The 14874-nt window shown below is 34.3% G+C and overlaps 1 protein-coding gene across 10 annotated transcripts in view; it reads right to left on the reverse strand.

Moving 5' to 3' along the window:
* LUC7L2 (LUC7 like 2, pre-mRNA splicing factor) overlaps positions 1-14874 on the reverse strand; it is a 66745-nt gene that overhangs the window by 37191 nt on the left and 14680 nt on the right. For 4 of the 10 annotated variants that reach the window (XM_073238370.1, XM_073238373.1, XM_073238375.1 and 1 more), the window contains one exon: positions 4530-4624. In XM_073238370.1, coding sequence (XP_073094471.1) covers positions 4530-4624 — 95 coding nt within the window. Of the gene's footprint in view, positions 1-713; positions 895-4529; positions 4625-5112; positions 5187-6209; positions 6281-9015; positions 9093-14874 lie in introns of those variants that run through there. The other 6 variants (XM_073238369.1, XM_073238371.1, XM_073238372.1 and 3 more) reach the window with 6 other exon arrangements.

Genomic DNA, 14874 nt, shown 5'->3' on the forward strand with positions numbered 1-14874 from the left:
GCCAATTTGCCAACAATGCTCCAAATTATATTCAGGACCTGGTTTTTAAAGTTCAACAGTAAAGTTTTAATTATTCATTGGGAAGCCTATAATGTGGTTCTGAAATCCTAGGCACCAAATATGTTTCTGCTTTAGGTGGCCTTTAGAAATGCTTTTTATAAGAATATATATTTTTGTAGTAGACTGAGAAGAATAAAATACAAACTGTAAATCTGCTCTATAAGGACACAATACATTTCAAAAGCCAAATGTGGAAAACCTAAGGTTTAACTGCCATTCTGCAAATTGGGAAGCTCTAGAAATTGTCATATAAATTTAAAAAAAAAAAAATCAAGCCAGTAATTTGGGCTATGTTAAAAGCACTTACTAAAAATACCAAAGTAGCCCCAAACAAACCATTTCTGAAGAAGAGACTGGATGTGAAATATCTACAGACTTAACTTTTTCACATTTGAAATGTGGAAGCCACTGCTGGGTACTTTAACAAGCAACTCAACAAAATGAAGATCCTCTCTTCATTTGTTTAAAAGTAACACATTTCCCATGAACAATCATTAATTTTTAAAACTCAAACTTAGTTTTATGAAAATACATGTTTATTTAGCATTCTACTTTTGGGTGGATTTATTATTCATTCAACACAATGGAGGGATACTGTTCTAGATGCTAGGAATACAGCTCTGAAAAAAAACATCCCTTTATATGAAACTTACATTCTAGTGGCTGGCTGAGAAAATTTTGTGCGGGTTTGTTTACGTCTTATCACTTACTCTGCTTCTCCACACTTTCATGCCTCTTTTGCATATGTACTATCAAAGAGGCTGCAGCAGTTTTAAAGTTCAGGTTTGTATGTACCCGAGTAACTGATTTTAGACCAGGCCTTAAAAGAAAGAGCTAGAGAAGCAATAAAGAAGTTTTAATTAGTAAAAATTGCACTTCAGACAAAACCCAGAACTTATTCAGGCACCATAAAATCAACTCAGTCAGAATTTTTGACAACCAACACTGCCACCCAATCACTTCAAAAAGGCATATAGAATTTTATTTTATCCCTGTTCCTAAATATCTCTCAAGACCAGTTCTTCTTAAATTTTATTTCTGAGCAGTAGAATCTTTTTTTTTTTAACAGAATTTCATAGAAAATCCCTATATGTAAAATGCGTAAAACTCTAGTCCAAATAGGAAAGATTGGTCTATCCCCATGTCACTAGTATATGCAATGCCTCCAAGGACATCTCAAAAAACATCTGAAAGGCACTGCCCTATAAAATTGTGTTATCTAAAAAATTAACAACTAAAAATTTTTTAAAGTATTTCAGTTTAAATAACTCTGAGATTCCTGCATGGTATCATATATTGTGATTCTTTGATAAGAGATCTAACAAACAGGATTTCTCTGAGCCCTCATTTTTTCCCATCTAAAAAATAATGACCTTATGCTGGAAGACATGACAGCCCGTCAGTGCTAAAATTACACTATGATGAAGGCTGTAATAAAATTAGTAGTGGCCATTTCTGAATTTAGGACAGGCACACTTTGAGTATACATTTCCACCTCTGCAGACTTTAATTTCAAGCTTGTTACCATCTCTGCTTTAGATTTAACGTTTCCTATTAATTATCACTATCACATATCTTTTCCCCAGATTACTAGGAACTAGATGGAAACTTGTTTTTTTAAGCACCCCAACATATTTAGCCTTCCTCAGGGAAGATATGTGACAGAAATGATTGTGGGAGGAAAAAAATGACAACTCTGCTTAGGTTTTTTGTTTTGCTTAAATCTGTAAGGGGATGTTGTCTGTCTGCAAGGTGAATGGAACTGGGAAAAGCCAAGTATGCCAAAAGGAGAAAAGAGTAGGACTAAAACCAGAAAATATTCTTAGATGAATAGGAAAATATAAGCCTTTGAAATACAGTAACATTGAAATTATGTTAGACATGCTTCTTAATAAAAATCAAAATCCAAAAATATATATACAATTATTTTGATCCTGTTCTATATTTTACCTCCTCTAATTATTAGCTTAAGAATTGACTATATTAATTAGAGTACCAGACTAATGGAAGGTAAAATGTTACAGGGGCATTTTTATCAAACTGAATTCCAAAATTATGCCACACTAGTTGTCAGTTATGAGTATATTTTTAGAAATCACACTCTTCATCTCCAAATGCTTGATATAAAATTCAACTTCTTTATAATGAAAAAAAATCCAGTGAATACATTGTTGTGCCTTCTTCTAAATAATCTAGAATATTGGTGAGTCATGTTCTGCTGGAAGTGGCAGAGCTAAGGAACAGGGTCAGGGAAACTAAAGGGCAACCTTTAGTTAGGCACCAAAGGGAAAGAATTATAAAATCAACAGAGTTCAGCTTTTTCATCCTTCACCTAACATGTTATTAAATCAACAAAAATTGGGCATCTTCTACATGAAGAGATGTGAACTGTTTATTAGACTGCCTACAGAGATTGGTTGCTAAAGAAGTCAGATATGTAATTACAAACCATTTATACATAGAATGAACTGCTATAAATAGCCCTTTTTCCTAATAAGGGTCATGAGAAAGTCTCACTATGGATGGTTTCAAATTCCCAAGGACACCATTCTATGACAACACAGGGTCTCCCAAAGTCATACAGCCAGTCCTTAAAACATGGCTTAAATCCTGAAAGAGACTCACAATTACTTAACACCATCCTTACATATGACGATCTCGTTCTTAGACTGACAAAAAGATTACTTTTGTCCAGAGGTTCCCTGGAAAGTGTCTTTAGATGGGCTTAAACTTAACTGGTTGTTGTGTACTCTAAGACAGTCACTTTTAAACCTCATCATGAAATCTGTATTACAAGAAAAATGTTACCATTAAGACAGAATTTTCTATTACCAATTTTAAGATGTATATTTCATAAATGTTATAATTTAAAAAATGTGCGTCTTATAAATCTACCAGCAAGAATTTTACAGGAATCAAAGTCCAAGATCTTTTTTATTTAATATGACAGATGACTAAGTATTCCCTACAGAGTTGAAAATACGTTAGACTATAGCCCAGAAAATTTGGGTTCAGTCCTGGTTTTGCTTTAAGTTAATAGAACTGAGTGATTTTGAATAAGCCACTTACTATCAGTAAGGTTTACTGTGGATCATGTAACTCAGAGAATGGTTTTAAGAAATAAATGAGTGTAACTGCATTATGTATATTGTAAAAGGTAAACCACAACTATGATGTCAGATTTTTATTATTAATGCCATACCTGAAGAACATATGTCGAAGTCTTTAAATGGCCAGTTTTGAAGTACTAAAAAATATACTAAATTCTGCCACTTTATTAATCTTTCTCTCAAATTTTATTGGAAGTGATAATTTAGCCACTAAATTACTTTAACTGCTAAGTTTAATAGTAAATGTATACAGTGAAAGTATACTAAGATACTATGAGGATTAAATATCTGTCACAGTCCTAATTTAAGGGCTCAGAAAATGATTTGTCTGGTGGTGGTACACTTTTTTAAGTATTAGGTAGTATACATATTTTTACGTGTAGGCTCTTTTTTTCCTTTTAACATAATATAGTTTCAATAGTTTTTCCTACTGGAAAGAGAGGTGTTTCCTACTGCATATGCCTTGATACCTACCTGTTTGGAGTATTTAACTCCTATCAAGACAAAACCACTCACTGAGACATCTACAAGGGAACTCTTAGCTCTGAAAATGGAAGCTGAAATCTTTCCTTAGTTTCAGTCATTTCTGGCAAATGAGAAATAGTCACCTAAATGTTTAGCCCTACTAGCCTTCCTCTGCCATCAGATGCAGCCTGTGGAGACTCTTGCAGTGAGAAAGAATTTCAACCAAAGCCAAAAGCCTAGGAATCAAATGCTTTGATCTATTTAAGCATAAGTTCATCCTCATGTGATTTATATTTCAAATTATGATGATGATTCTCTAAGATCAACCACCATTACAAGACAGAGAATCTAAATTAAGTGAGTTTTACATTACTAGGAGTTCAGTAATATAAACTTCTAAGTGGTAACACTCCTTGCAAATCAAGCTGTGTGAATTTAACTATTTACTAAATATTTTCCCCACTATGATTTCCACAATATAAATGTGCAAGAATCTTAACAAAAATGCATGCTGTTGTGGATAAAAGTCTACTCTGCTCAACAGTAAACTATTTTTTAAATCTCACATATTATTTTATTCCTTAACTAAAAATGCTATTGCTATATAATAAAATAATTGCCTCTATGTTCCAAATAACTGCTTTTTAAAAAATTTCTCTGAAGACTGGAAAAATCTATAAGTAAAACACAGAAATTACCTTTGTGAGGAATCTCATTACTGCAGATTTGTATCATCAACATGAGTAAATATTTGTGCCTAGCCTACAAATCTTCCCCTAACAACAGCATTTTAAAAAGTCATTGTGTAACAAAAATTAAATAATTAAGACTTTTTCAAGCAGTTCATTTTTGTAATATACCAATAATCAAACAATAAATTTGATAAATACATACAGTTCCAGAGAGGACATCATGGGGGCAACAGTTCAGAAGGTGACTCTTGCATACTCTGTCATCACTGAATTTGATTCGTTGACGAGTAGTATCTCCTGTAATATAGGAAAGTTAATAACATTCAAGGTTAGAAAACTGGAAAATATTTTCTGAGAGCCCTACTATCACTAGCTTTTTATGTGTGGCTACACACACACACACGCTTATAAACCAGCTAAAGGGGGATTAGTTTTTTATATAATATCCTACAGAAAAACTATTTTAGACAACATGCAGTTGCAGTTCGTGTACTGCTAATGTAATTCAAAATAGTCAAAGGGGAAAGCAATGAGTTGTTAAATAGAGTACTTCAGAAAAGCATAGGATTTAGAGCAGGAATGGACCTTAAAGATAATGGAGTCCAACTCCTTCATACTGCAGATGAAGAAACTAAGGCCCCAAGAGGTTAAGAGGCTTACAGCAAACCCACTAGGAGTTTCTACTGGTATACAATGTTCCCTACTTGACACTAAGCACTGAGTTATTTTGTGATTATTTACATTAATTGAACATAAAAGTAATCTTGCAAACATTGCATACACACTGCGAATCCCCACTGAACCCCAGACGCCATTTCTTCCACTATTTTGTTCCAGCTGAAGTGTCTCCCTTTTGCTGCTGGGAGGAGTTAGAGAGGGTAGAATAACGGGTTTAAGAATGTACAAACCTGGAAGGACTTACACACCAAACAAAGGCATACTGCCTAAACGAAATGTTAACTTTAATGCCTCCAGAGGTTCCATACCTCCAAGTTTTATGTAGTCTGTGCTGTATATGGCCAAACTGGGTACATTTAAATTCATCCTGTTTTCATGTAACACAATACACCTCCCTAAGCAACAGAAGCATCCAACCTGCTAATCCAACCTACTTACTCAAAACTTTAAAGAATCTAAAAAAAAGAAAGGTGACTAGCCTATCAACAAAATAAAGATGTTAGTTACGATTTTTTTTGCTTAGAATTTCTTTGGGAATAAAAAGAAAAAAAACTCCTAAGAATGTTTCCTCTATGTTGAATGATAAACCCTAAGAAATGTAGGTGTTTTATTTTACCTTAAATTGATATCATCATTGATGAATGAAAACCTACTGGTGAATTACTGAAGCAAGATCTATTGGTACCAAATTAGACTGTAAATACTTCTATACTTCACATGGTGCCTGGAGTGCTCCAAAAACTTTCATCTAAGAAGTGATCCAACTATTTAATTTGTTTTTCACATGTGAATAACAAAAAAGGTTAAAACTTTACCAATTTCACATGGTCTTATTCTAAAGAGGTTAATATGCAAGTCAACTACAGTCATTTTTAGGTGGGGTAAGATTTTGTTCAAATTGTTTTAAGGTGGTTAAAAAGACTTACAGGACATTCCAATTCACAACCAGGTATATAAAATTTTAAGAACCAAAATTTATACCTAAAATGATGGCTTCAGAACAGTTCAACAAGAGGTTTTCTAGAAGCTAGCTCGTTTCTAGTTAGAGTAGGTTATTTTTGACACCACAATTTGGAATAATTCATTTAGAGTTCACGCCTGCTACTGTAATAGTAAGTTATTTTGATGGTCCTTTTTTCCTTTTAAACACAACTGTTTTTGTTCCACATTCATTAACACATCTGAAAAGTTAGTGATAACTCACGGCTCGGCGAATGCGGGGCCTTTCTGACACTCCCTTGCAGACTGAAGTAGGCAGGCATAGATACATTGAACCTTTACAAATAAAACAAGGGGCCAGATTGTTCAGTTTGTATAGAATAGACTCTGCCAGCAATTTCAATACAGCATCTAGAAGTACATGTTGACTGTAAAGATTCTTGTATAGGAAAACAAAAGTGAACAAAATCAGGATGTTTTATTTTTTTTTAATATTTACTTAACAAGTGTAACCCTAGAGAAGAGTATGACTAACAGATATAAGTCCAAAGCTAGAGCTCTGGAAAGTGGTCCTTGGGCCAATTGGGGGTTTTTAAAACTGGTTTGTTTGTTTTTTAAGTATATTTCATCAGGAATTTGGTGAGGGCCTTAAGCTTTTGTTAGACTGGTAATATGATAAACTCACACCAGAATGGCAATGCTATATTAGAACCTTTTAAATCTGTACCCAAATTATGCTAAGAAACTTAAAGATGATATAAAATTTTTAAGTAGAAAAGACAAAAGCCCTTATATTTATGTATGAGTCTCCTGCTACAAGTATCTAAGCTCTTGGTATGCAACAGCAGTATTGTTTCAAAACGTGCTTTGTCAAACTAATAGTTCAAGCATATTATAAGACAAGCCTTAGAATAAAATCGAGGTTCAGTTTTATTAATCAGACATTTCACCAAGTAAGGTGACTGCTTTGCTACAGAAATCATCAACATTAAATCTAATATTAAGTATTGTGCCCTGAAGACACAGCTATCTGATAAGATATGAACAATACAAATTTAGCAATTATCTTCAGTGAGCTTTCTAAAAAAATCCACTTCTATAAATGCCAAAAAGCATTTTTAAATAACTCCTCACTGCATATGAATGGTTGCTCTATAAACTGCATCTGATAACTGCAGCAAACAAAAAATACAGCTACCAAGTATCAGGCTGTACTTTATAGAAACCTTTAAAACAATAACATATTAAAATCCCTAATAATTTAATATTACAGAAATTTAATAGATACAGAAATACACAAGAGGGGCTAACTGTAAACTGTTACCCTAAGAGAGACTAACAACTGAGTATCTGTTTATTGATATTTTTAAAGTCTTACTTAAGAAACTTAAAGAGATTAACATTTTAAAATAACTTGGCTACATTACCATATAGTACTTAATAAACTTATTTGGGCTCATGTCGTAAAAAAATATAACTTAGCTAAACCAACAAAGAATTTTAAAATAAAAATACTTATAGTTTTAGTTTCTGTCAAGATATCTGGCCCAAACCATATTTACCAAAGGAAACTAGGTAAAAACAGCACCAATTTGAAAAAAAAAAGGTGGGGCAGGGGGGGCAAAGGGCAAGGGGACTACAATTAATAGGCAACAAATAAAAACCCAATCTCCTTATAATACAAAAGAATTGTTTTATGAGTTCAATGTATTTCATCTCTGGGTTTTCTGGGCACATATTCACATAAAAATAACCCAAGTTAAAAAAAAAAGTTACTGTTACACTAACGCTGGATCCAAATCACAGAATCAAACCTATTAGTGAACATATCCTTTATAGTAGGCATATAAGACAAGCTCTCTACCCTCAAGGAACCCATGATTTTTCTAGAGAAATAGGATATTTAAATGAAATAACAAGAAATACAAGGCAGCATGATCCAAGTGCCACATGGATGTTTCAATAGTAGTATAGTAGTACTTTAGGATTCTAAGACTGGAATGACTACCAAGGACTGGAGAGATTAGAAAAGGCTTCATAGAGTTAAGTAGAAGCCAAAATTTGAAGGAAAGATGGAACTTACTTAGACCAAAGGAAAGGAGAAAGATCATTCCAAACTGGAGCAGTATTTTTGACACAGCTTACAGAGTAGAGGCAGGTAGTTTTGGGAAACAGGTTTTCATTTGGCTTTGGCAAATAGCTTCATGTTAAGAGAATAGCAAAGTTGGGGCCAGAATAATATATTTTTTGGGTAAAACATGATTTCTTAAGACTTTTTTTTTTTCATTTTTCCTCCAATCCAGATTTTTAGTGTATGAACCAAATTTTTTTTAATGTTTTAAAATAATGGGGCAGAGATTAGACCAAGTTATGCAACAACAAAACTTCATATCCATAAAAACATGTAGGTCTCTCTGTCCTTTATAACCTCTACGTTAATTAATTAGGCTTTGTATATAACTACAATGTCAAATTTTTAGAATTAGAAACTTGACTTAGAACTTTGGCAGGAAGCCTCAAAACTTCTATTAATATTCCCTAACAAGCAACTAACTTGAGAGTAACAAATCTCTTGACCTCTCTCTCTTGTTCAATCCCTTCATGAGCTTCATGAATTACTACCTGTATTTGAGAACACCCGAATTCACAGGTGTACAAAAAAATTGAAATGCATATATATTAGTCCTCTAGAGGTCTTTCAGCGATGTAACAGGGCCTAAGATGATAGAGGCAGTTTCACTCAGGGAATATGGTCAGGCTGCTCTAAAATGAAGGTTCCTGTCCAAACTGTGTTCAAATGCTATTCTCAAAATTCCCTCATCTGCTGGGGAGGAAAAATGAGCCCACTGTAAATCCCAACACTGCCATTTATGCTCCTGCCTTTTCTGAAACTTAAGACTCAAATTGTAGCAGTATCTGAAATCATATTACATGGTGCATGCTGTTTTCCCCAATATCCACACCCCCTCCCCTCCAGTGCCACCCACCATCTCCCTCCCACACAAACAATAAATCAAATCAACTTTCATAGATTTAGGTGCTATTTTAAAAACATCAAAATTTTACTTTACCCATTCTCTCCGATGCTCCCTGTATTTTTTTAAGCTGTGAGTGGATGACCATGCTATGTGATCAACAACTGTGAAGGCTAAGCAAAAGTGAACTGAGTTTAGTATTATCATTTCAAAAGAACCTTAAAGTTTGTAATATTTGACATATATAATGGTATGCAGAATCCTTATTTTACTGCATATTATCAGGCATTAATGGCAAGCAACTTATGAAAACAACTAATTAGTATTTCTTTTGTACAGAATTAGCTTAGAGCTTAGCTTAGGGAAAACAGAGAAGAGAAAACTCAACAGCACACAAAGCAAATGGAAGCATCTCCTAGTATATAAATGGGGCCAAGAGATGGGGAAACCCTCCCACTTTCTCCAATATGACAGCCAAAGCCCTCCCCACAGGTATACTTTTTAGGGGCCACATGTCAGAGTTGGTCTGGGAACAAAGTAGGTACATTCCTACTGAAATAAAATCCATACCCCTTCAGTGAAAGGAAAGCCAGAGTAAGAACTGGAGGTGTGTATAACCAAAAGCGTGAGGCTTCTCATTTCCGTGCCCTTGAATCCCCGAATGCAGAGAAATGTTCCACCTTCTTACTATCATTTCTTACAATATAAGCTACTGAGTCCACACAGCAAGAAGGGAACTTTATAAAGACCCATGGCTAATTTCTAGACTAGTACAGGGCAGGAACAGAGCTGCTGTGTAACTAGTAAACTCAGGTCTTCCATGTGGAACCAAGGGTAAAAGCTGAACAGTGTCTACTATACCAAAGAACCAATCTGATCACTTTGACACCCTCCTCAAAGTTTCTCACCAACTCTACTAACTTCTCCCACCTACCTGTGTTGTTCCTTTAGAATTCAGCCTAACTCACCTATAAGAACCATTTTGTAATTAACCTTTAAAAAAACACTTATTACTCCATATGCTCTTGTTAATACACAGTTTAATTCACTATATATTTATACAATTCAAACTACAGGATTCATTTTATAAAAGGACTCACTACCATGTCTTGACATAATGATTACAGATGCTTTTAAAACACTTAATATGACATGATATATATCAAACTTTTCAGGAATATATTTATTATATACAAAATATAATAAACAAGTAGTCAGCCAAAGACGGCAGTGGGAAAAATCAAGTATGGCATTCTCCCTTCCAAATTTAACACCAAGTCACTTCTTTCTAACACAACTTATAAAATCATACTGACTAGGGTAGCCCCCAGAAAATGCAAAAATAAGAGTACTATATATAGCTTAGAAAGGCTATCTCTCTTAATCCTGTCATATAGTCCTAGGGTTTAATTACTAGTAGGTGCAAATAGCACTCCCATTATAATCCCCATGACAAGCCCAACATTTTAAAAATGCAATGCCCACTGTAGAAATTTCATTGTTGCTGAATATGATCAAAGATTAATAATGCTAAAATAATTTTTTAAATCTACCAGCCTACTTATCTATGAAAATCCATTTAACAAAATTATAAAAAATGAGACAGGGCAACAGTAGCAGAAAAAGCTTACTGGGGTCTTTAAGAACTAAAAGAATGACAATGGATATGAGAACAAAAATACTAAAGTAGCTACATTCCAAGGATTCTATTCCCTTTGCTAAAACTCTATCTTCTCTACACAAGCATAGAGTCTTGGACACTGGCGGGGGTCAATGTCATCACATTTTTGGGGGGGAATACATGCTTTGGGAAATCTGTAGAATATCTCTCCTCTGCAATTTAAAAAATACATTAGAAGAGTTGGTCACCTAAAAAATCAGATTCTGAAAGTAGATTATATAGAATTTGTTTTATAATATATGCCATAAAGGAAAAAGTCATTAAAAAGTTGCAACCTGCTGAGTTTTATATTTGGTACTTATTTGCGGAGCTGCAATACTGACATAGTAACACTCAGACTTTGGCTATCTGGTGCCTTCTGTCATCCAGAATTTCTTGTACACATAACTAAAAGAATGAAAGCTATCTCTGGCTATAAAGAAGTAGCTAGAAAGAACCAAAGAAAAAGTAATTGGCTGATTTATTTATTTGAAAGAAAATTCTCACTGGTTGGTGACAGCTATAAAAGCTAAGCAGAGCCTCCCCAAATCTAAAACCACTGAAGGAAAATAAAAGGGAAACGAAATGAGAGTATCAAAGGACAGAGGTGACAGACAACTGAATGATAAAGGAAGTTAAAATGAAAAACAGATTATCATGAAGGAGACCAAGCCTTCAAACCACTAAAACAAAGACTGCCTCTAGGGAAAGGACTGAGATTGTGAAGGGGAACATAAGAGACTTCACTTGTAACAGTTTACTTTAAGTTGAGGGAAATATACAAAATAACATTTGTTGATTCATATAGATGTTTGATTTTTTTTGTATTTTTTAAAGTTTTCTCTAACTTAGATATGTTTAATCAGTACCACAGAATTCATCACTTTAAAATAAACATAACTGTTCATGTGTAAATCTTCACTTCCCACTAGATTTACAGTACTCTAGGATTAGAGTCCTACTGTCACTACTTTATTGCAGAGTGAAAATACGATAGAAGCAAATATATCCATTATCTCTAAGAAAAGGAAAGGAATAATTAAAACAATTCAGCAACCTGGGGATATTCAGGAAAGTAAGATTCTTTTCTTAACAACTAGTGTACCCTAAACCACATCACTATACAGAACATTATTTCTGGGGAAATAGTCCCTCTAATACTATGAGGCAAATTAAACTGTAACACAGCAATTTCTCAAAATAAAAACACACGGTCTGGGGTGAATCAGCTGTTTTACTAGCAAACATACCCTGCTGTTCCTCTGTCCATAATGTAGAGTGAAAGCCATTTCTACCAGTCTCTAGTCCAGGGGTTATCTTTGAAATGCAGCTTTTCCCAGAGCCAGGCACCTACTCGCAATCCCACTGTGGAAATCCTGCATAACTGCTAGCCACCATGGACCAAACACTAAGAGACACATAAGAAATCAAGCTAAATGAGGTAATTTCACCCTAGAAATGTAAACTCTAGATGGACGGCTCTAGGTACTTCAGTATCTCTCCATCGCACAGGTGTGTATTTCTGGTTAGTAATTTCTACGTAGGGACTTAGGTATATACAGTTCAAACAGCTTTCCTTTCACATGAGTAATCAGAACAGTATTTTCCAAAGTATGGTATTTGTACAAAATATGATTTTAGATGTATGTGATTTCACCAAAATGACATTTTAAACACCACTCTATCACTTAGTGGTGATTATTTATCATGATTAAGTCAAGAAAAGTGTTTCCATTTAATGCTCAATATGTGTTTAATACATCTAACAAGTTCTAATTTTTAGCATAGGGTAACTGACAACAAAGTCTAGTTATTTCTGATAATCCCATGTTGTTTTCATTGTGTTTTTCTGGTGGCATAAACTTTCATTTTAAAATTAAATTTTTAGAAAGTGAGTTGACATAAGGATAAAATATTTAAAAACAGAAAACGGGGCAAAAAATAGTAAGCTTGATATAGATCTAGGTGACTAACATTTGGGAAACATTTATCTAGAACAGGGTTTCTTCAAATTTTAATGTGCATCAGTGTCATGTGGAAGGCTTCTTAAAACAGATTGTTGGACCCAGTCCCAAGATTTTCTCATTTAGTAGTTCTGGGTGAGCCCAAGAATTTGCATTTCTAACAAGTTCCCAGGTGATGCTAAGTATGCTGGTCTACACTGTACTTAAGAGAATCACTAATCTAAAACAGTGGTCAACAAGCTTTGTCTTAAACGACTAGATAGCAGTATTCTAAGCTTGCCAGCCATATGTCTCTGCTGCTATTCAAATCTGTTGTTGTAAGGTAAAGCAGCCATGTATGCCCATATATACACAAATGGGCATGGTTATCTATCCTTTATTTATCCAGTAAAGCTTTATTTACAAAAAGTAGGTGGGCCACAGTTCTAACCCTGAACCAAAACATAACCTCAAGTAACTGAAAAGGGTGTGGTATGTAACCTAATAGTAGTACAGAATACAGGAACAGCTGAACCAGGTAGGTAAACTGTAGATACTATCCAACCTGTTTTATTAAAAGGCAAAGGTTTGGAAAGTTTAACTCTGAAAGAGGAAACTGAGGTCTACAGAAAACTGAAGTTTCAAGAAGGTAAAAACAAAACAATTTACCAGGTGTTCAGGAGACATGACAAAAGACTCAGCAAAGGCAGCTGGTTAAATTATTTTCGTGTTCAATTACACAGGTCAAAAATCACTGCACATGGTTCACAACTGAATTAGAATACATGGATCAACATCTAGTGAGTGTTCTTTTAGAAAAAAGTTTTAAAGACTGCTTTCTCTAGCCCATGCTAAAAAAGCAAAATATGTTGTTTATTCAGTTAACTGAGCTACATGTTACTTTTGTTGGCTTTAACTTTTCAGTCTTAAGTTATTCAGTTAAAAACAACACTACAGCCAATTTCACAGTTTTTTACAAACTACTTTTCTCTATATCCACAATAATCTTACAAAATAGATTAACTGATTTTGGCCTTGCCTTCCAATTTCTACCCTTGTGACTAGTGCATGAGAATTTAAACCAAAAAGGAACAGAATGACTTTTTGCAGGTGCTGAATCCAGAAGAGTCCTGTCAGAAACTTTACCCTCTCTTGCTCCCTCATTCTTTCTCCAGCAAAATGTTCCAACTTTCTTCATCTACTTAGTCCACAATTTCTTAGTAGGCTGGTTAAACTGGGTAGCAGAATCACTGTTTCCTTGAGGACTATCTGTTTCATTTATCTAGTGGCCTAGACTTACTGACAGACTTAATAGTTTTAAGCCATCTGCCTATCTTTGCAACCCCACTGCTTACCTGAACCCTTAGTCACTCCAAGCTTTAATGTTTGTATGGACCACCTGGTACTGAGCACTGACTCACTAAACCTGACCCCTGACCCACACCTACTTGCCCTTGAGTTCCTGCTATCCACTTGAACATGCAGCTCACTCTCCTTGTATGACATCTTACTTAAACCAAATCAAAGCATTTGTTTGCTGCTTTAGAGCTTACGCAGTGACAGCCGAAGTGATTTTTTCTTTGGTTTCAATTTATTTTTTACCCAAAGTAAAAGAATGTCTCAGAAGCACAGGGTTCCCCTTAGGAGAGCTAAACAACTCCAGAGAATCCAAGAAGCATGTAGGGTTATATGAAGTGATACTAGAACTGTCTTCTGGGCTGTTTTTTAGATAGAAATATTATTCAGAATTCAAAATGAGCTAAGTTTTTTTAAAACAAGTTCACTATACAGGTGTTAACAGAGTTTTCAGTGTTTTGATATGCCTGGACCTCTGATAAAGTCAAATCTTTTCTGAATCTGTTTAACTTTATATCTAACTATTGTTTAACCTTACGAAAATGTTGAACAATTTACAAGCTCTGGCGTAAGCTATACCCCACTATTATTTGAAAAAACATGTGCTTATACATTAAAGGCCACGCCTCCTTCACTTAAAATGAACAATCCAAGTAGAACAGAAGAATGGCGTACAACTGACCAAGAAATAAATATGGCTCATTATGCTAATGAGAGAAAATTAAAAGAAAACGCTCTCGATGTTGATGACAAGTCAAGGAACACAGATTACAGTAAAGATGATTGTATGAAGAAAATCCACTGAACACTACTTTTTTCTGAACTGTGTTTCCGTGTTATCTTCCAGAAAGTCCCCTTTTATTTTTACATACCATAAACTACTACTGTACAACTGAACAGTGAAAATATTAAATTATGATTAATGTAGATTACTAAAGTACATCATGTATATTTAGAAAACTTATCAACAAAAATAGCTAAAATTACCTGAAAGCT

Source organism: Manis javanica, chromosome 6, assembly GCF_040802235.1.
Source record: "Manis javanica isolate MJ-LG chromosome 6, MJ_LKY, whole genome shotgun sequence".
Classification (NCBI taxonomy): Eukaryota; Metazoa; Chordata; class Mammalia; order Pholidota; family Manidae; genus Manis; species Manis javanica.